Genomic DNA, 20235 nt, shown 5'->3' on the forward strand with positions numbered 1-20235 from the left:
TTGTTCTATACTCTCTCTAATCCATCATTTGAAAGGGCTTTTATGGAGGCAGGTCAGCCTGACCGCACACTACTACATGAATGAATGGAGCTTTTATCTCCTAAAGGACATGAGGACAGGAACCAATTACTGCACTGATGCTTGTTGCAGGGCCTTTTGAGACACACACCATCTGTAACATAATATAAAGTATTTTTGCTTATTTTGACATTGGTTATACCTGACGGCATATGAGCATGTACAGCAGAGCTGAGTTTTGTTTACTCAAGACATGTTTTCTGAGCAGGTTTCAACATATTCATTGTGACACAAATGAGAAATTGTTCTTTCAAAGTCACCAATTTAAACATATATGTTCATAGACACATTTGTTGGTTTTGAGCATTTAACACTTTATTTATCAGAATAAATTAAAAAAAACATGATTTGTCATTCACTTCAACTGCATATAGAATTTTTCAGATTACACATAATTTATGCAGCCTCAAACACAAAGAATAAAGTGTACACAGTGGCATTTAAATTGCGTGCTGTTCAGGCTAATGAATGATTTCAATTACATTTACCAACAGCAGTTGGTAAATGTAATTGATTCAATTTTCACTCATCATTTGCCTCATTATTATGATACACAACACCCACGGCGGTCTCAGGTGATCTGTTGTTTTCTCATCGGCTTAAAAAAATAAAATGTAAATGTGTCGGCCACAACTGTGTCTGTAGAAAAAAAATGCTTTTTCTCCTAATATACCATCAATAACCAATTTATTATAAATTTAATATTGCATATTAAATTTATATGAAGATGTTTACTTGCCACTTTAAGTAACCTCATCAGGGTGGATTAATATCAATAAAGAATAAAAAAGTCATAAAGCCAGTGTTTCTCATGCGAAATGATGAAAGGTCATTTTCTCATAGATAAGCCATTTATTATTGCTGGCTATCAGTTTTATGGTTAGTGGCTAAAGGGCATTCGTTTTCTGTACCAAACAACTCTTAAACATCAGTGTATCTTATCATATAAACACAGGAACACACTGAAAGGCTGCTAACGCAAACATACATACATTCAGTACAGATTCACTGAGTCATAATCTTCACATTTATAATCCCCCAACTGTTCTGTGTTTGATGACTTATAAGTCTCTTATCTCCATCTGAAGCTCTTCTATTATTTTGTTAGGCAGTTATTTTCCAGAACTATTAGGATCATATGTACATAATGTATAATTTAAAACAAAAGCACACGTCAAAGATTAAAAATGTACTAATAAACCCTAAATAAAGCTAAATAGTCAATATTTTAAAACAGCAAAACTTACATCCTACTATAAATGAGCAAAATTAGAATCCTCCTCCTCCTTCTCATCATCATAATTATCATCACCATTAACATCATTATCAAAATCATCATCATCATCATCATCCTCATGGTCAATGTCCTGGTCTCTCTCAGAAATAACCACTTCGTCCTTGTCATTCGGGTCAATGTCTTCCTTAAACCACACGGCTTTGTAGCCCTCTTCCATGCGCCTCTCCTTGGTGAGAATGGGTTTCACCTCTTTCTCATTATCTGTGTTGTCTAAGGCATTTTGGCTGCTAGAGTCTGTAGGAAGAGTGAAGCTGCCATTGCTGCTCTTGCTTGGAACACTATGCTGTGTCTCCAGTATTTCCGTAACTTTGTGATTCAGCTCCGGTCCTTGTGGCAACGGCAATTCTGCTGCCTCCTTTGAAGTCAAACTGTCCGCATCTTCATCAGCCTGAAAACCCTCATTCGTGTATTGCACTCCATCTTTAGGCCCACCGGAACCCCCACTCAGCTGCATACCCCAACAGGACCAAAAAATATCACTTTTATACTTGTTCTATGTCCCAAAGCCTCAGATTCAGACATAAATTCACAGTTTAAAAAGTAATCTAAAAGTAATCTAATCATAAATAAAAGGATGCAGGATTGTTAAGGATGCAGTGCATTGACAAGTGGTACAGATAAATGCATTTAAAGGGTTTGGTGTTTTTGTGACTCACTGAGCTCCGGAAGATGCTGGCTTCAGTTAACTTCCTCCAGTCTGCATTGAAGCGTCTAAGAGTGTAGGCCAGAAAACCAATAACAACAAAGCAGAGCAGTAGTGCTACAGCCAGACTCACTCCAAGAGCTATCATGTCCTCTGTCCTGAAGTCACCTGATGGTAATGGCACTCCTTCTAAAACAAAAGTCATGACATAGTCACAATGTTTTGCCTTTTCACAAAAGACAAGACTACCAGAAGACTACTTATTAACTACAAGAGTCAGTTAATAAGCATGCTTTATTTTACTAAAAAACTAATTCTGAATTTTGAAAGCTTTTATGATTGTGATCATACAATCAGTAATTTTTACACATACTACAGCCCTTCATTGTAGGCATCCTAACATGCATTTCACCATGACTTGCAAACACACATGGATGCAAAAGCATTGCTCAAGTGTGCAGCAATCACCTGGTGATTTAAGATTGAGAGAATACTGAGAATAGTCTAGGATTATTGTGCAGCAGAGATATATGTGTGTGGATCGGTTAGGATTAGTGTTAATGCATGTTCATGTACCTGTGTAAGGACTGCGAGTAGTATCAGAATTTGTGGTAGTATCTATAGCCATGTTTGTGGTTTTGGAAGTACTTGTAGCCATGGTTGTATTCATGGCTGTGGTAGTAGGCCTATTGGTTGTGGTGGGCATGTCCGTAGTGGTTACTCCTAAAGAAATAGCAGGAACACTCATTAAGTCCTTTGCAATCCAGCCAATTCAAGAAAATGTTTGGAAAATAATATTTCCATTTCCATTAGTCATTTGAATTAGACAGAATTGACAGAATTTTTTGAACTGGCTAGACAGAAAGAAACCTACTCGCAAACCTTTCAGCCTATGTTCATCTCAAATGCAGAATAAGCAAGTAACAATCCCAAAATATTATGGAATTTCCCACAGAAGAGAAAGCTGAGATTTCCTCATTCCTCAAGTGTGTCAGAATTATTTCCCTTAGTTTCTATTACAACTATAAAGTTAGGGATTGTAAAGATAGGACACAATAAATGTGTGATAATAAGTAGCACTTCCCAGAGTAAGTGATGTTTATCTCTTCTCACCTGCAATGACTTCTACAGAGAGAGATGCTGTGCTGGATTCACTATTTGTGGCATCAACTACGATTATCTAGAACAAAGATTGTGTACATGTATGTGCCATACTGGTTTGTTCTTATATAACAGGTAAGATCACAGAAGAATAAAAAACCAAGTATGTTAAATAAAGTAAAATGCATACTTGCAAATTCACATTGCCAGGAGAAGCTGCTCTTGTCATGATTATGAAGCCGTCTGGAGTGATTTTAAAGTCACTGTCTACAGGAACCTCAAATTTAATATGAGGATTTATTCCCTACAATGATATCAACATAAACAACTTAGTATAACAGACAGTTAAATATGTTCATTCAGTCATTTTCTTTCCTCGTTGCCTGGTGGGGGCAGCAGTAGCAAGAGACTGAGAAGGTCAGTCTTTCTCCAGATCCTCCTAAGGAATCCTTAAGGATTTTGGATAGTATTAATATATTATTATATAGCCTCAAACAAAAATAAGTTGAGGGACTGTCATGCTTGACTTATGATAGCATCTGAGACTATGATAGTAGTCTAAATAGCCAGTTGAACATTGACAACATATGGACATCCAGCTTACAGTCTAGCAGCTTGTGTTGAGCATATTTACAGTACATACTGTATGTATATATTTACATACGTGTTTACATATTGCCTTTGCTCAACAATATAGCACTTGTGTCTTCCATGTGTGTGACAATATCCTTATATACTAGCACTAATATCTTTGGCCAAGGTTGCCAAATTTCCATCACAACTTAAACTCAGAAATTACACATAAGACCTGTACATCACAGACATACTGTCTTGTCACTGACCTGTCAGTATTACTTGTTTAAATACAACCCCTGGCGAACAATATGGAATCAACACCCTTGGAAGAAATTTACTCAGATATTTATTTTTTACCTTATAGCAAACACACAAATCACTGATATGGCACAAAAAAAGGTTTTGTTCAATAGCTTAACATTATGGCTTAATGAAACATGCCTCAAAAAAATTCACTGACATTTTTTTTATTAATGGCATGTCTTTTTCCAGATCAAGTAGAGGAAAAATGTATGGAATCATCAGCAAATAATAATAATAATAATAATAATAATAATAATAATAATAATAATAATAATAATAATACAATTAGTACTTTGTTGCTCCTCCTCTGGCTTTTATGACTGCCTGAACTCTTTGAGGCATACACTTCACTAATGAAAAACAATATTCCTCATCAATCTGGTTCCAAATTTCTTGAATAGCAGTTGACAGATCAGCTTTGCAGGATGGAGCTTTATCATAGACCAGTATTTTTCAATTTCCAGTATAAATTTTCAATTGGATTGCGATCTGAACTGTTTGCTGGCCATGTCATTGAGTTGGTTTGCCTTTTTCTGAAGAAAAGCTTTAACACTCTTTGTGTAACGCTCTGTGACAAGATGCATTGTCATCCTGAAAAAATAACATCATCACCAAATCTATTTTCTATTGATGGGATGAGAAAAGTGTCCAAAATTTCAAGGTACACCTGGGCATTGACTGCTGAGGTAATGATTGCCATCTCCCCTGGTCCTTTACCTAACATGCAACCCCATATCATAAATGAGTTGGGGAATTTGATTGTTTTCCTTAGGCAGTCATCTTTATAAGTTTCGTTAGAACGGCACCAGACAAAAGTTCCAGCATCATCTCCTTGGCCAATGCAGATTCATGATTCATCACTGAACATCCAATTATCCACACTCCATGATTGCTTCTCCTTAACCCACTGTAACCTTGTTTTATTCTGTTTTGGTGTTAGTCCTGGTTTTTGTTTGGCTTTTATATTTAAATCCCATTTCATTCAGCCGGTTTCTTACAGTTCTGTCGCAAACATTGACTCCTGTTTCCACCCACTTGTTTTTCATTTGTTTTGTTGTGCATTTTCTGTTTTCAAGGCATATTTGAGGCTTTAAGATTTTTTTTTTTATCCTGTTGCTTTGACGTCTTCCTCTCTCTACCTGTATGTTTGCCTTTTATAACCTTCCTATTCAGTTTATACTTGCACCAAAATTTAGACACAGCTGACTGGGAGCAACCAACTTCTTTGGCCACACTTCATGTAGAAATTCCTTGTTGAATGAGTTTTATAATTCTTTCCACTGTTTCAACTGACAACTCTTTCAAGCCAAGTCCAACAGCTTATTAAGGTTTGTAAGCACTCCTTTTTAACTGATGAGTAATTAGTATTTTTAGACTTGTCCTTGCATTTGTTTTAGAAATGGATATCAAAACATGATTCCATATTTTTTTCCTCAACATTGAGTGACTGAGTGAGCAATTTTTGAGTGAGCAATTTTTTTTCCTATACTTGATCTTAAAAAAGCCATTCCATTAATAATAAAAAATGTTAGTGAATTTGTTGAGGCATGTTTCATGAAGCCATAATGTTAAGCTAATGAACAAAACCTTTTTTGTGCCATATCAGTGATTTGTGTGTTTGCTATTAAGTAAAAAAAGTGTGTGGATTTCTTCCAAGTGTGTTGATTCCATATTTTGTGTCAGGGGTTGTATATTGTTTTACTTCTGTTTATATAATAGAACACATAAAGCATTTTTAAACTACCCCAATCTGGCAACTATGTTATTATCTGTTCTCTCCTAGCATGAAGCAACTGGATTCGGTCTCAAATACTTTTTCAGTTCACAATTTTGGCCACTAGAGGTGCAACAATAACTCTGTGAAAGCTAAACAGGGAAGTGGGTATACTGCCACAGCAGCTGAAACAGTAACCAAATAAGCACAAGTGATGTTTATTATGTTTGTGGCATGCCGTCATTAGTCACTCAAAAAAAAAAAAGAGGTAACTAGTATTTTACCAAAATTTCAAGTTGTGACTTTGGATTATTTTGGTTTTTTTGGAAAACTGATATAATGGTAACTTCTATGGACAAATTGCCACTGCCCAGATGTTCCTAAGCCTATTGTGAGATGGAAATCTGGATCAGCATCACGGTCATCCTTTTGAGGCCTGAGCCACCTCAATTAGCTCCTACAGATTCAGAGAAGCAGTGGCTGCTCTGAGACTCTCTCTGATTGTTAAGGTCCTCAACCTTTAATGGAGGCAACCCTACAAAGAAACTCTGATGCCACAAGCCTGATCAGCCCCCATGCCCCTGAATGGAGCATCCCACTCTTTTTAGGGAGGTCTCGGAGGTGACGATATTCCTCCTAGCTGCTTCACATTCAGGAGCCAAATGTGTGTGTCAGAGTCTAATTCAGATGGTGATAAGAGAGCAACATCATCTGCATATACCAGGAATAATCACTCACACATGACAAGTCTTCAACCTAAATCAACTAAAACAGGATTTACCTTTTGTATTTTGGATACGTATACTGACATGAAAAATACTATGATATTCAGCATTACAATAGTACAATTCCATTTGAATTAGTTCACACTGTAACCTGTTACTCCTACAGCTCCACTAAGAATGAAGCTGCACACTTTTTCCTCCGAAGCATTCCTACTGACAGTAAATATCAAACTACAATATTAAAAGGACTTGACATTCAGTGGAACAGCATGAAATATAAACATAAAAACAGAAACATTTAAAATCAGAAGTATTTAAGACTTACATCAGAGAAGTCTGCATCTGTGGCCTGAACCTGTAGTGGTATATTTGTGGACTTGCTTTCCAGTACTAGGCTGCCGACACCTGCGTCCTCTGAGATGAAACCCTCATATTTGGGTTTGACAAACTGCGGTTTGTGGTTACTACTTATCACTACTTGTAGCGTAACAGTTGTGGTTGCAAACAGGTCAGGGTTCTCCAACTCATATGCCTTAAGAGTGGAAGATGGAAATACGCCCATGAATTTTACAATTTATATATATATATATATATTTATATATATACACCTATCAGGCATAGCACTGACAGGTGAGGTGAACACTGATTATCTCCTCATCATGGCACCTGTTAGTGGGTGGGATATATTAGGCAGGAAGTGAACATTTTGTCCTCAAAGTTGATGTGTTAGAAGCAGGAAAAATGGGCAAGTGTAAGGATTTGAGCGAGTTTGATGATGGCCAAATTGTGATGACTACACGACGGGATCAGAGCATCTCCAAAACTGCAGCTCTTATGGGGTGTTCCATGTCTGCAGTGGTGGTCAGTATTTATCAGAAGTCCAGGAAGGAACAGTGGTGAACCGGTGACAAGGTCATGGGCGACCAAGGCTCATTGATACATTGATACAGGCAGCATTCCTCCTCCTCCAAACACGGTGAGTTGAGTTGATGCCAAAGAGCTGGATTTTGGTCTCATTTGACCACAACACTTTCACCCAGTTCTCCTCTGAATCATTCAGCTGTTCACTGGCAAACTTCAGATGAGCCTGTACATGTGCTTTCTTTAGCAGGGGGACCTTGTGGGCACTACTGGATTTCACGGCGTAGTGTGTTACCAATTGTTTTCTTGGTGACTATGGTCCCAGCTGCCTTGAGATCATTGACAAAATCCTCCAGTGTAATTCTGGGCTGATTCCTCGCTGTTCTCATGATCATTGAAACTCCATGAGGTGAGATCTTGCATGGAGCCCCAGACCGAGGAAGATTGACAGTCCTTTTGTGTTTCTTCCATTTGGGAATAATCGCACCAACTGTTATCACCTTCTCATCAAGCTGCTTGGCAATGGTCTTGTAGCTCTTTCCAGCCTTGTGTAGGTCTACAATCTTGTCCCTGACATCCATGGACAGCTCTTTGGTCTTGCCCATGATGGAGAGTTTGGAATCTGACTGATTGCTTCCTTCTGTGGACAGGTGTCTTTCATACAGTTAATGAGCTGAGATTAAGAGCACTCCCCGAGAGTTCTCCTACTGTAATCTCAGCTCCTTACCTGTATAAAAGACACCTGGGAGCCAGAAATCTTTCTGATTGATAGGGGATCAAATACTTATTTCACTCATTAAAATGCAAATCAATGTATAACTTTTCTCTTTTCTGAAATGCGTTTTTCTGGATTTTTTTGTTGTTATTCTGCCTCTTACTGTTCAAATACACCTACCATTAAAATTACAAACTGATCATTTCTTTGTCAGTGGGCAAACGTACAAAATCAGCAGGGGATCAAATAATTTTTTCCCTCTCTGTGTATATATATATATATACATAATGTAAATATATATATATAATGTTCTCAACCAAGCACTAAATAAAAACCAGCAAAGCCTCTACTCAGTAGTGGTTCCTTTGTTCCTTTCCAGTGATGGCCCAGGTAAAAGGTTCATCAATTATATTATATTATATTATATTATATTATATTATATTATATTATATTATATTATATTATATTATATTATATTATATTATATTATATTATATTATATTATATTATATTATATTATATTATATTATATATGTTTGACCTATTACATCCTTGTGCATGTTGAACATCCCACATTCAGCTGCAAGAGCATTAGTTATATAAGATAGTGATGTTGGGTGAGATGTTCTGGGGTACAGTAAGTGTTCCAGTTCATCTCAAAGGTATTTAGTGATGTGCAGTGCAGGACATGCGAGTTCTTCCACTCCAAATTTAACACACTGTGTCTTCATGGAGCTCGCTTTGTGCACAGGGGCATTGTCATGCCGGAACAGGTTTGGGCCTCTTAGTTCTATTGAAGGAAAACTGTAATGCTACTGCATAGAAAGACATTCTATACAATTGTGTGCTTCTGACATTGTGGCAACAGTTTGGGGAGGAACCATTTGAGTGTGATTGTCAGATGTTGCATAAGTGCAGTTACAAGCCTGTTGTATTATATGTATGAATCTTCTGTTATTATATTTTATATTTTAATAAACATAGGGTTTTCAGCCACAGAGGGATTAACTCTCAGTGCCACTCCGGAGCCCAGATTAAATAAGAGGGCTGTGTCAGGAAGGGCATCCAGCGTAAAAACCTGTGCCAAATCAAATATTCTGTGGCGACAACGAACAGGAAGCAGTCAACCTATGGGCAGGTTTTTACTTACCATGACTATCAGTGTGATGGAGCTTGCTGAACCCACTGGCTTCTGCATTGTAATAGCTCCACTTTGTTGATCAATAATGAATGTATCATTTGTATTTCCTGTTCAGATACTGAAAATTAGTGCAAATACTTGTGCCTAAAGCTAGTGTACATGAAAACATGTAGAACAATGTGGCTAATTCAAATATAACACTGGTATTTTGTCTAACCTTCAATAATTGTGTATCTGATTGGGTCATTCCTTCCTTTGTCTCCATCAATGGCATGCACTGGACCAGGCTGCAAGGTCAATGGACCAGCCTGTGATTATGAAAAAAACTATTATCATTTAATCTTGAGGACTGGCAACACCAGTACAAATTATAGTCTATCAGTGGGTTTTGATTAAGTGGATTAGCTTCAAATCTCTGCTAGCTGGACTCGTTCTCTGCTAGCCATTATAGATGAATATATGTATGTATTATTTATCTACATATTATATATTTTGATTATGCAACACTACTTCATTGTGCATTGCTACTAATAGCATGAAGAGAGTAAGTGGTGAAAGCAGGGGAAGCGAACACACTGCTTGTTCATTTAAATTGACAGTCCCTGTGTATCTAGGGCTGAGGCAGATTTTGGTTGTCCCAACAATGGACTCTGTGCAAGGCTGGAACCATGGTGGACGATTATTGATGTCTAAGATAGAGACAATGATGTTGGTGCTGGTGGTATGAACTACAGGTGAAGATAAGGGCGTGTCCTGAAAAGACACCAAATGCATGATGTAATGAATATAACAATGATTATAATGAATACAATGATCAACAAACATTTTATAAGATCTATTACCTGAGCAAATAGTTTCAGAGTAACTTCTTTAATAGTATCATAATCTAAAACCTTTTTCACCAGAATTACTGGATTAGTATCTGTCTGCAGTCCAAATTCTTCCTGGGAGAGAGCGAGAGAGGGAGAAAGAGTGTGAAAGAGAAAGAGAAGGAAGTGCTCATCTGCACTTTGAACAGTGGCAGTATTGTGAGTGCTTCCAGAAAACATGTAAGGCTTGGATTTGGGCTTACCATTGGAGATTCCAGGCGGTAGTACAGTCGATCTCCATCAAGGTCTGTAGCCTCAATTTTGCCCACTGATGTACCAACTTTAGATAGCTTAAGAAAGAATATACATTTTTAGTGCCAATAACATTTCTACATTGGATTCATTAAAAAAAAAACATTGGTCTGTCACTGAATTCAATGATGTATGTGCTTTGAAACGTGAGTATAATATCAGTTCTACCTCATCAACTTGCAGAGTGTACATGTTATTTGCAAAAACTGGAGCGTTGTCGTTGATGTTTTTCACAATGACATATACCCGTATGTTTAGCTGCAAAGAATAAATTCCTTTAGAAGTGGTAGTTTTATGCATTAGGAATAGTAATATGAATATAAAAAAGCTTGGTGCATAATAATCAATACGGAGCAAGCTTACTGGATCCACCCCATCCTTCATACAGCTTATGCCAACAGTCAGGCCTCCACCATCAGGCAGCGTCTGGGACAAGAACATTTGAAAATAAAAATGTACTAAAATGTGTAGCTGACATGAACAGAAGATTGGAATAAAAACATTTTATAATGTAGAAACTAGTGCAAGTAAGATTTCAAAGGCCTGTACATTACACTAAATCACACTAAATTAACACCTCTGAGAGGAATAATTACCTCATAGTCCAGTACTTTGTTTGCCACTAGCAAACTGCCATTTATTCCAAAGGCGTCATAAGGATTTGCTGTAATTTGAAGGGTGACTCCTTCCTGAATGACTATTGTGGTAACTGTTTCACCAATTTTGTTGGTCTCATTAAATTCCACTGGGGCTGGGGCTATGCAAACTGTAGCAAGAGGACACAATATACAACATACAATGTTACTTGATGTACAATAGAAGACACACATGACTTACTATAAGCATACATCTGGGTGACAAATTAAAGGAAAACCCAACACACAGTGCCACCAGAACAGCTTCATTTCAGCTTGGTACACATCATACAAATCCTTCTAACTGTACTGGACAGATGAACATTTTCTAAAACATATTCCTTCAGTTGTTGTTTTGGTGATTTGCAATACAGTGTGCTGTTTGACACATCGATCCAAAATCTCCCATAAGTGTTTAAGATCTGGTGACGTGAACATCATAGCATATGATTTACATCATTTTCAAACTCATTAAACCTTTCAGTAAGCTGTCATGCTCTGTGAACACTCGTACCACAATAGAAATTTCTATTGTTATTGGATAAAGATAATTTTGTATTGATTTATTATTGCTTACTCTGGCCTTATAATGGAACCAGCAAAATGCCTCCAGAGAATTACAAAACTTTCCATTCCAATTTTCCTTTGATGTATTACTGGTCTATATATACAAGCTTAATTTCTATGCTTTGGAAAGTAATTTTCTGATTAATTTGTTGAGTAATCTATTGATTGGAAATCTTTGAATCTAATTTAGACAGGAAATACAACATATTCATATTTATAATTTTAAGTCTTGTTGTAAAGCCACACTTACTCTGTGCAGAAGTGTTGATGGTGAGCACTGACAGCAAAAATAAAACTATTTTGAGCGATATAAGATGTTTTAGATCCATTGCTCAGAAGGTTTCTGCTCGATCAGGTTCTCTTTCACACAGCACATTAAACATGTTAGCTGATGACTGAAAGCAGGCTTCAGACCCAACCTTTGAGATGGGACATTATCATCTATCTCTTTATTGGCCATAAAAAGCCGACTGTATTGGACTTTCACCCCCAAATAAACTCGTCAGTGTGGATAGAATTTTTATGGTGTTATAGTCGCAAACTGTCAGCACACAGACACTGACACAGTTGTTTACCTCAGGCTTTCAGTGTTTACATGGTCACTTTAATGCAGGTTAGCTCACTATTTCCACTGTCTGATGGGCAGGTCATGGTCATAAAGAAGGTAAATTCTCATATCTAGGATAATACTTCTCATTATTAACGGGTTAGAACCCATCATTTTGTGTTATATCTCAGCAGCTATGCTTATGGGTTGAATTCAGCTTTAAAAAGTCTTGACAGTGTCTGTGATATCAGACTTCTGTGTATCAATGTATGTATAAGCAAATGAACTAGATGGGAGGAGTTTATTGTAGATTAACATGATCACATTGATATGTAGGGTTACAAGTTGACTGCAGTTGCATTATTGAAGAGTTAGTTTGATACAATAGACTTTAGAAATAACTCTTACCCATAAGCTGCCCAAATGCTTTTAAGCTGCTGTTTACACAATTACACTTGGTACAGCTATGGAAGGGACAATATTGACATAATTATTTCACTTAAAAACTGTAGACTGTTGTACCTAAAAATGTATATTCTTCCTATAAAAATGTACATTATTACTATACTATGTGATGCATTAATTTTGCAGCACACATTCAATTAAATTTTATTTGTATAACACTTTTAACAGTGGACAGTGTCACAAAGCAGCTTTATCGAAATATGTGATGACTAAAAGAACATATTTACAATGCTTTTATTTGACTTATTCTCTGTGGCTTAGGAGATAACCCCTAGACTCTTATTTTTTTGTTGGTCTGAGATCTAGACCTGCTACAATATCCGAATGGGACTGAATACAGTTCATTACAACCAACATCATGCAATTGCATAAGCTCAGACCGCATAAACAAATCATCAAAATTGGTAAAATTTGTTGATAAATATATTTGGCAACCAAATTCATTAGAAAAGGGTTGGACTTTTCTGTGAATGTAGAAGGCTACATTCTCAGGTCTTAAAGCACCTATTTCTCTTTATCTTTGCCATTAGACATCTTAAAGTAAGACAGAACTATGGTTTCACAAATCTCTCATTTTATTAGATTTTTGATAAATATTTTTGAATTTTGAAAATTGTTGATAAATATATTTGGCAACCAAATTCATTAGAAAAGGGTTGGACTTTTCTGTGAATGTAGAAGGCTACATTCTCAGGTCTTAAAGCACCTATTTCTCTTTATCTTTGCCATTAGACATCTTAAAGTAAGACAGAACTATGGTTTCACAAATCTCTCATTTTATTAGATTTTTATGGTAGGTTGACAGCTTTCTGAAGAGTGTTTGACAGGTCTTTTTCTGCACACATCAAATGGTAATATCTATGAGACATCTGAAAAATGATTTTGTTAAAAGGATACAGCAATGTAACCCATGCAATCATAAATCAAAAATACAATTTGTTTTTCTGTAGTGTTGTATATGGGCAGGTTGGGTGTGTCACTGGTACACGCTGGCACACATATATTGCTTCATCAGTGTGTTCACATGCTCTGAGTCCCCAGTGAGTCCACTGTAAAATACACATCATAGTGTAGGTGTCATTTAATACCATGAGAACAAAATCTCCAATAGGACATTGATGATGTTATAAAAGCTACAAATGAGTCAAAGTTGTAGGAAATTTCAACAGAGCAGACTTACCTCTTCTTGCTGTTCTGCATGCGGCGGAGGAAGGAGCAGAGAGAAGAAAGCTTGGCTTTAGATTTTAGCAGCTCAGCATGGCGGCTGGTGAACTCAAGATCTCCCAACTGCCTGGTCTGCAAATCAGATCTTCTGTACCTACAGACCACATCACAACGGTCCTGTTCACCACAACTCTTTATTCATTAAGCTTAAAGGTATCTAATCAAATTAACATTTTGAATCTTCAGCTATTGAACGCAACACAGTTTAAAAATCCTGTTGGCTTAGTCACATTTAGCTGAAATACTTAAACTAGGGAGTTTAAGTATTAAAGTATTAAACTTAAAAAAAATAATAATTAATGAAATTTCCCAAAGCCTTATATAAATATAAGCCTTACATAAATATAATATAAATATATATAATATTTAAAAATTATTGTAGCTATTTAAAGTTTCATGCTATCTCTTATTTTTTTGTTTAGAATTAGGAAAATGTGTCCGACCCTCTATCATCTTCAGCAGATTTATCTGCTTCTGCACTGTCTCTGGAAAATAAACATCTTCTGCAGGAAGGACTGTCCCAGCTTATGAAGTTTTCAACATTCTCCCCGTTCCTGCAAAGAAAACCTGTTAAATTCACTCAGAAAGAAAGAAAGAAAGAAAGTTAGTTTAACTCTCTGTTTTAATTTAGTTCTCTGTGACAGTGATTTAAATCTGAAGTAAGTAAACATTAATAGAAATACTCAAAAAACAAACAAACAAAAAAAAAACCTAATATAAGCTAAAGGCAGGAAAAGACCAAAGTTTTGGGGGAAAATATTAGGGCAATAAAATAAAAGCTGGAGAGGAAATCTGCAGTCTGGTGGCAAGCTCTGTCATACCTGTCCCCTGAGGGGAATGCTGCTGTGTACTGGAAGAGAAGCAATGATAACAGGACAACCTGCTCTAAGCTCAGGAGGTAAGGCATGACAAAACCTTCAAAAAATGAAATAAGAAACAAGTTGTAAAGTCCCAGAGCTGGTTTTCCATGTAACATGTCATGTGAGGATACTGACCTTAACCAGGAGAAGAACCTATTCAACTCACCTGCAGGATATTCCACTCACTGTGAAGAACATGCAGCAGAAGAACGATTGTGGTGCCCCGTTTGCACAAAGCACTTTTTGTACCACCAGAAATTATTGATCGGAGGAAAGAAAGACAAGTCATACACTGGATTTTATTGTTGTGCTTATTTACATTACTCATTATCACTATTTACTATGGTGTTAACCTCCTGGAGGTAACAGGTAACTTTGTGTGTTCATGCTAATACAGTTACATGTCATTACCAATACACACTTCCTTAATTAGTGGATAAGATTTTACTTTATTATTTAATAGACCAGGTTCTTGTGGAAAATCAGTGCAGTGAAATAATGAGTTCAAACTCATTGCTAAATTGACCATTTAGAAATTTTCCAGAAAGGTTACAATACAGGCTACAATAATCAGTATAAGCCAATGTTACTGCTGCCTCCTAGCTTCTGCAGTTCAATCATAAGCACTGGATCCTGGCTGTGAGGAGTTTTACATGCGTAACAGTGTAAGGGAAAGGAAACACAACATACAAGGTAATTGTATCAGTTTTGCGAGTTTTGTTATTTGTTTCTGGTTACCAAAATAAGAATTAAAAAGTTTCAGAAGTTAGTCTAAAAGTTGATAGATGTGGCGCGAGGAAATGCATGTTAGAAGTCACAGGTGTTCTTTGTTTCATTGCAATTTTAGGGATATAATGGTTTTGAACTATATTGCATTTAGGAAAACACAGACATTAGTTTTATATTTCGTGTATTTAATTTAATTAAACTGCTGATTAGCAAGACACGAGATATGAGATATACTCCTTATACTGAGTTTTAAATATTTTGTATGAAGTGTGAGAATGAGAAAATGATTTTTAAAACTCAGAAAGTTTAGACCATGTTATTATGTAATCATTATTGTTAATATTAGTATTATTATTAGTATTATTTTTATTGTTAAGTATATATATGTGTGAATATATAATTTTTTCCCACAATTTAATTCAAACATTGAAACTTTCATATATTGTAGATTTATTACACATGAATTGAAATATTTCAAGCCTTTTTTCTTTTAATTTAGATTATTATGACTCACAACTCAGAAAATCAAAAATCCAGTATCTCAAAATATTAGAATATTTCATAAGGAAATGATTTCTAATACAGAAAAGTCAAACGTCTGAGTAAAGTATGTTGATTTATGCATTTATTTAGTTGGGGCTCCTTTTGCACAAATTATTGCGTCAATGCGGCCATGGAGGCAATATTCTATGATGTAATGGGAGCCCAGGTTGCTTTGATAGCGGCCTTCAGCTCATCTATATTGCAGGGTCTTGTGTCTCTCATGTTCTTCTTAACAAATACCCCATAGATTCTCTATAGGGTTCGGGTCAGGTGAGTTGGCTGGCCAGTCAAGCACAGTAATATCGAGGTCAGCAAACCAGTTCCAAGAGGTTTTGGCACTGTGGGCAGGGGCCAAGTCCAGCTGGAAAAGGAAATCAGCATCTCCATAAAGCTTGAGAGCGGATGCAAGCATAAAGTGCTCTAAAATCTTTTGGTAGATGTCTGCATTGACAGTGGACCAACACCAGCAGATGGCACCCCAAATCATCACTGACTGTGGACACTTCACATTCGATTCTGGGCCTCTCCTCCTTTTCTCCAGACTCTGGGACCTTAATTTCCAAATTAAATGCTAAATTTATTTTCATCTAAAAAGAGGACTGTGGAGCACTGAGTAATGCTCCAGTTCTTCTACTCTTTAGTCCAGGGAAGATGCCTCTGACGTTGTGTCTGCTTCAGGAATGGCTTGACACTAGGAATTTGACACTTGTAGCCCAATTCCGGGACACGTCTGTGTGTGGTGGCTCTCCATGCACTGACATCAGCCTCAGTCTATTCCTTGTGAAGCTCCCCCACATCCTTGAATCTTCTTTGCTTGACAATCTTCTCAAGGCTACGGTGCATAAAAAGTGATTTGCTTGAAGTGGAAATGAAATATAAATTTTTTGAGGTATATATACAAAAGGAACACTTTGAAAACACAGAAGGTCTCAGTGGGTAAAAATATCATGCTGGATATCTATACTGATATGGACTGGATAATGTGTTAGGAACGAAAGGATGCCACATCATTTGATGGAAATGAAAATTATCAACCTACAGAGGGCTGAATAGACACCCCGAAAATCAAAGTAAAAAAATATATGCTGCATTCTAGTCCATTTTGCTGAAATTTAATTGCAGCAACTCAAAATGGTACTCAGTAGTTTGTATGGCCCCCACGAGCTTGTATGCATGCCTGACAACAGATATGTGCAGCTTTCATGCCGTAGAATGTAAATTGTCTGCCAGTGTTTTCTGATAACATTGCATTCATCTTGCCATCAATTTTGACTAACTTCCCTGTGCCACTGGAACTTACACAGCCCCAAAACATAAGAGATCCACCACCATGCATTACAGTGGGGATAGCGCTTATGGTTATGACTATAAAGTTCAATTTTGGTCTCATCACTCCAAATGACTCTGCTCCAGAACCTGTGAGGTTTGTCTAGGTGCTGTCTGGTGTACTGAAAGCCGGCCTTTGGTGGCATGGGTGGAGTAACTGCTTTCTCCTGGCAACTTGACCGTGCAGATCATTTGTGTTCAAGTACCTCCTTATTGTGCTCCTTGAAACAACACCACTTTTTTCCAGAGCAGCCTGTATTTCTCTTCAAGTTGCTTGTGGGTTTTTCTTTGTGTCCTGAACAATTCTTCTGGCAGTAGTGGGTAAAATCTGTGGGCTTAGTATCAACAGAATCTCTTATTTTCCATCTCTTTATCAGAGTCTGAACAGTACTGACTGGCATTTTAAGTGTTGAGGTATCTTTTTATATCCTTTTCCTACTTTTTCCTACCTTATGTCTATTGGCAATTCTTTTGTCTTCCCCATGGTGCAGTATCCAGCCAAGTCAGTGCATCACCTCATGAGCTGAGAAACTCACTGACTATTTATGCACAAACACTAATTATAAATACAATAAGTCACAGGTGGGGGACCTCCCTTTAATAGCCATTTAAACCTCTTTGTGTCAACCTGTGTGACACAGGTTCACAAAGGTTGATAGGGTTGTATGGGTGATTTCAGCCATCATTACGTTTTAAAAAGGAGTCAAACAACTATCTGATAATTAATGACTTCACATGACCACTTAAATAAGAAAAAAATCATATTTTCCAAAAAAATGCCAATCACCAGAAGTTTCAGAATTAAAATATTCTTGTGCAGTGTAATTTCTCTGTTCACCTGGAGGTGAAATACAGCAATAAACCCATTAACTGATACATCAATGTAATTCTTCATTAGTAAGATAATCTTTTTTACTATTTTGAATATTTATACAATCTTTTATGCACTTTTGTGTGAGTGTCATTTTAAAAGACAAACCCACTACGGGTCTAGCTGTGGGATTTGGTGGTTTTGTGGTAAAAGCATTGTTTCTTACCTCAAAGGCTGTTGGTTTGAATCTGACTTGTCCCTACACTTTGTATGCTGAGTGATGTGAAAGGAGAGTGGGTGGAGCATGTGAGTGGTGAGAAGGTGGATGTGGAAAATGCTGCTACAGGATTCAAAGTGATGGTGATAGGTTTTAGAAAGTCCCATAGATTATGCAAAATATAAGGCTCTGCAAACTTAATTAAACCCATTTCCTGCTCTAATCCTGGAGGTGACTGTAACGAGGCAAGTAGAACCCGTTTCTTTTCCAGCTCTTTTCCTCCACAATGACTCTCGCTTTTCTGCCATAGCGTTAATTGACTCTGAGTCTGTGGTTAACCTGATTGACATCAGCGTGGTGCAAGAACACAACATCCCCACCATTCCATGCACGCCGCCGCTATGGGTGACTGCCATCAATGACCAGCCGATTGGGGAGGGCTTTCTAACACATCACACACCTCTGCTGGACATTTAGATTGGATTATTCCACCGTGAGAAGTTGAGATTCTTCATCATTTCCTCACCATCCAATCAGGTCGTCCTGGGCCTCCCCTGGCTCCAGCTTCATGATCCTGACATTTCTTGGAAGGAGGGGGAATTGAGAAGGTGTTCTACTTTCTGCAGAGAGAACTGTTTTCATGATCAAGTATCCCGCTCATACTTCGCCACATCCATTGAATGCCCGGAATCACCTCTCCAAGTTAATCTGCCCAGAGAATATCACAAATTTCAAGAAGTTTTCAGCAAAGAAAAGGCAACCCACTTACCCCTACATCAACCATGGGACTGTGCGATTGATCTTCTTCCTAACACAATGCCACCTAAGAGGCACATTTACCGAGGCGCATTTAGAGGAATATATCGAAGAAGCCCTCGCAGCCGGATTTATCCGCCTGTCTATATTGCCAGCCGCAGTGGGGTTTTTCTTCATAGAAAATAAGGACGGGGGCCTCTGGTTCAGTCCGGCTTACCCATCTCCTCTTCCATTGGTTCCCGCCGCTCTCAAACAGTTAAGGGGGTGAGAATTTTCACGAAGCTGGACTTATGTAGTGCATATAACCTCATCCGCATCAGAGAGGGTGATGAATGGAAAACCGCTTTTCACACGACAATGGACATTATGAATATCTTGTGATGCCATATGGACTCACCAACGCTCCCGCAGTCTTCCAATCTCTGATCAATGAAGTTTTTCGAGACATGCTGAACAAGTTCGTCATCGCTTACATTGATGATATTCTGATCTACTCATCCAATCTCCAGCAACATATATCACATGTCTGTGCCGTTCTTCAATGCCTAACTGAACACCATGTCAAGCTGGAAAAGTGTGAATTTCATCGCCCCTCCATCACCTTTCTGGGCTACATCATCTCACATCGAGGAGTAGAAATGGACCAAAACAAAGTTTCTGCTATCACATCCTGGCCTGAACCCACTACAATCAAGGAATTACAATGTTTCTTAGGATTCGTGAACTTTTATCAAAGCTTTATCAGGAATTACAGTTCCATAGCCAGCCCACTGACATCACTACTGAAGGGCAAGCCTAAGAAAGTAAAGTGGACAGAGCAAGCTAAAATGGCATTTCAGAGACTTAAAAGGAGTTTTTCTTCTGCTCCAATCCTCTGCCATCCTAATCCCGAGCTGCTGTTTATAGTGAAAGTGGACGGCTCGAACTGTGGCATTGGGGCCGTGCTTTCCCAGCGACAACTGGACACTGGAAAGGTTCATCCGTGTGCCTTTTTTCCCTGTAAACTCACGCCCACAGAGAATAATTACGACGTGGGAAATCGAGAATTGCTGTCAATAAAGACTGCACTGGAGTAATGGCGACATTGGTTAGAAGGGGCCCACCACCTGTTCCTAGTTCTCACTGACCACAGAAACCTGGCGTACCTCTGAGACGCGAAACGTCTAAACCCTCATCAAGCCAGGTGGGCCCTCTTCTTCACTAGGTTTAAGTTTTTGGTCTCCTAACGACCAGATACAAAGAATGGGAAAGCAGATGCCTTGTCCTGGATCCACGATACC

At 37.7% G+C, this 20235-nt stretch overlaps 1 protein-coding gene across 4 annotated transcripts; it reads right to left on the reverse strand.

Annotated features, from left to right (window-relative positions):
- Positions 1-473: 473 nt before the first annotated feature.
- Positions 474-11883, reverse strand: cdhr5b (cadherin-related family member 5b). 4 transcript variants are annotated; one of them, XM_058408198.1, is made up of 15 exons: positions 11728-11883; positions 10872-11041; positions 10639-10701; positions 10444-10533; positions 10227-10313; positions 9997-10098; positions 9731-9907; positions 9372-9462; positions 9164-9261; positions 6763-6969; positions 3310-3423; positions 3132-3198; positions 2595-2741; positions 2032-2204; positions 474-1823 (listed from the first exon to the last, which is right to left on the reverse strand). In XM_058408198.1, the coding sequence occupies exons 1-15, from the start codon at positions 11804-11806 to the stop codon at positions 1332-1334; spliced, it is 2157 nt and encodes a 718-aa protein (XP_058264181.1). In that variant the 5' UTR covers positions 11807-11883; the 3' UTR covers positions 474-1331. The 4 variants fall into 4 exon arrangements, with proteins under 4 accessions (XP_058264181.1, XP_058264180.1, XP_058264183.1 ...); XM_058408197.1 differs by having other exon boundaries at positions 2032-2207; XM_058408200.1 differs by lacking the exon at positions 2595-2741.
- Between the last annotated feature and the right edge of the window lie 8352 nt (positions 11884-20235).

Source organism: Hemibagrus wyckioides, linkage group LG14 (genome assembly GCF_019097595.1).
Source record: "Hemibagrus wyckioides isolate EC202008001 linkage group LG14, SWU_Hwy_1.0, whole genome shotgun sequence".
Lineage (NCBI taxonomy): Eukaryota > Metazoa > Chordata > Actinopteri > Siluriformes > Bagridae > Hemibagrus > Hemibagrus wyckioides.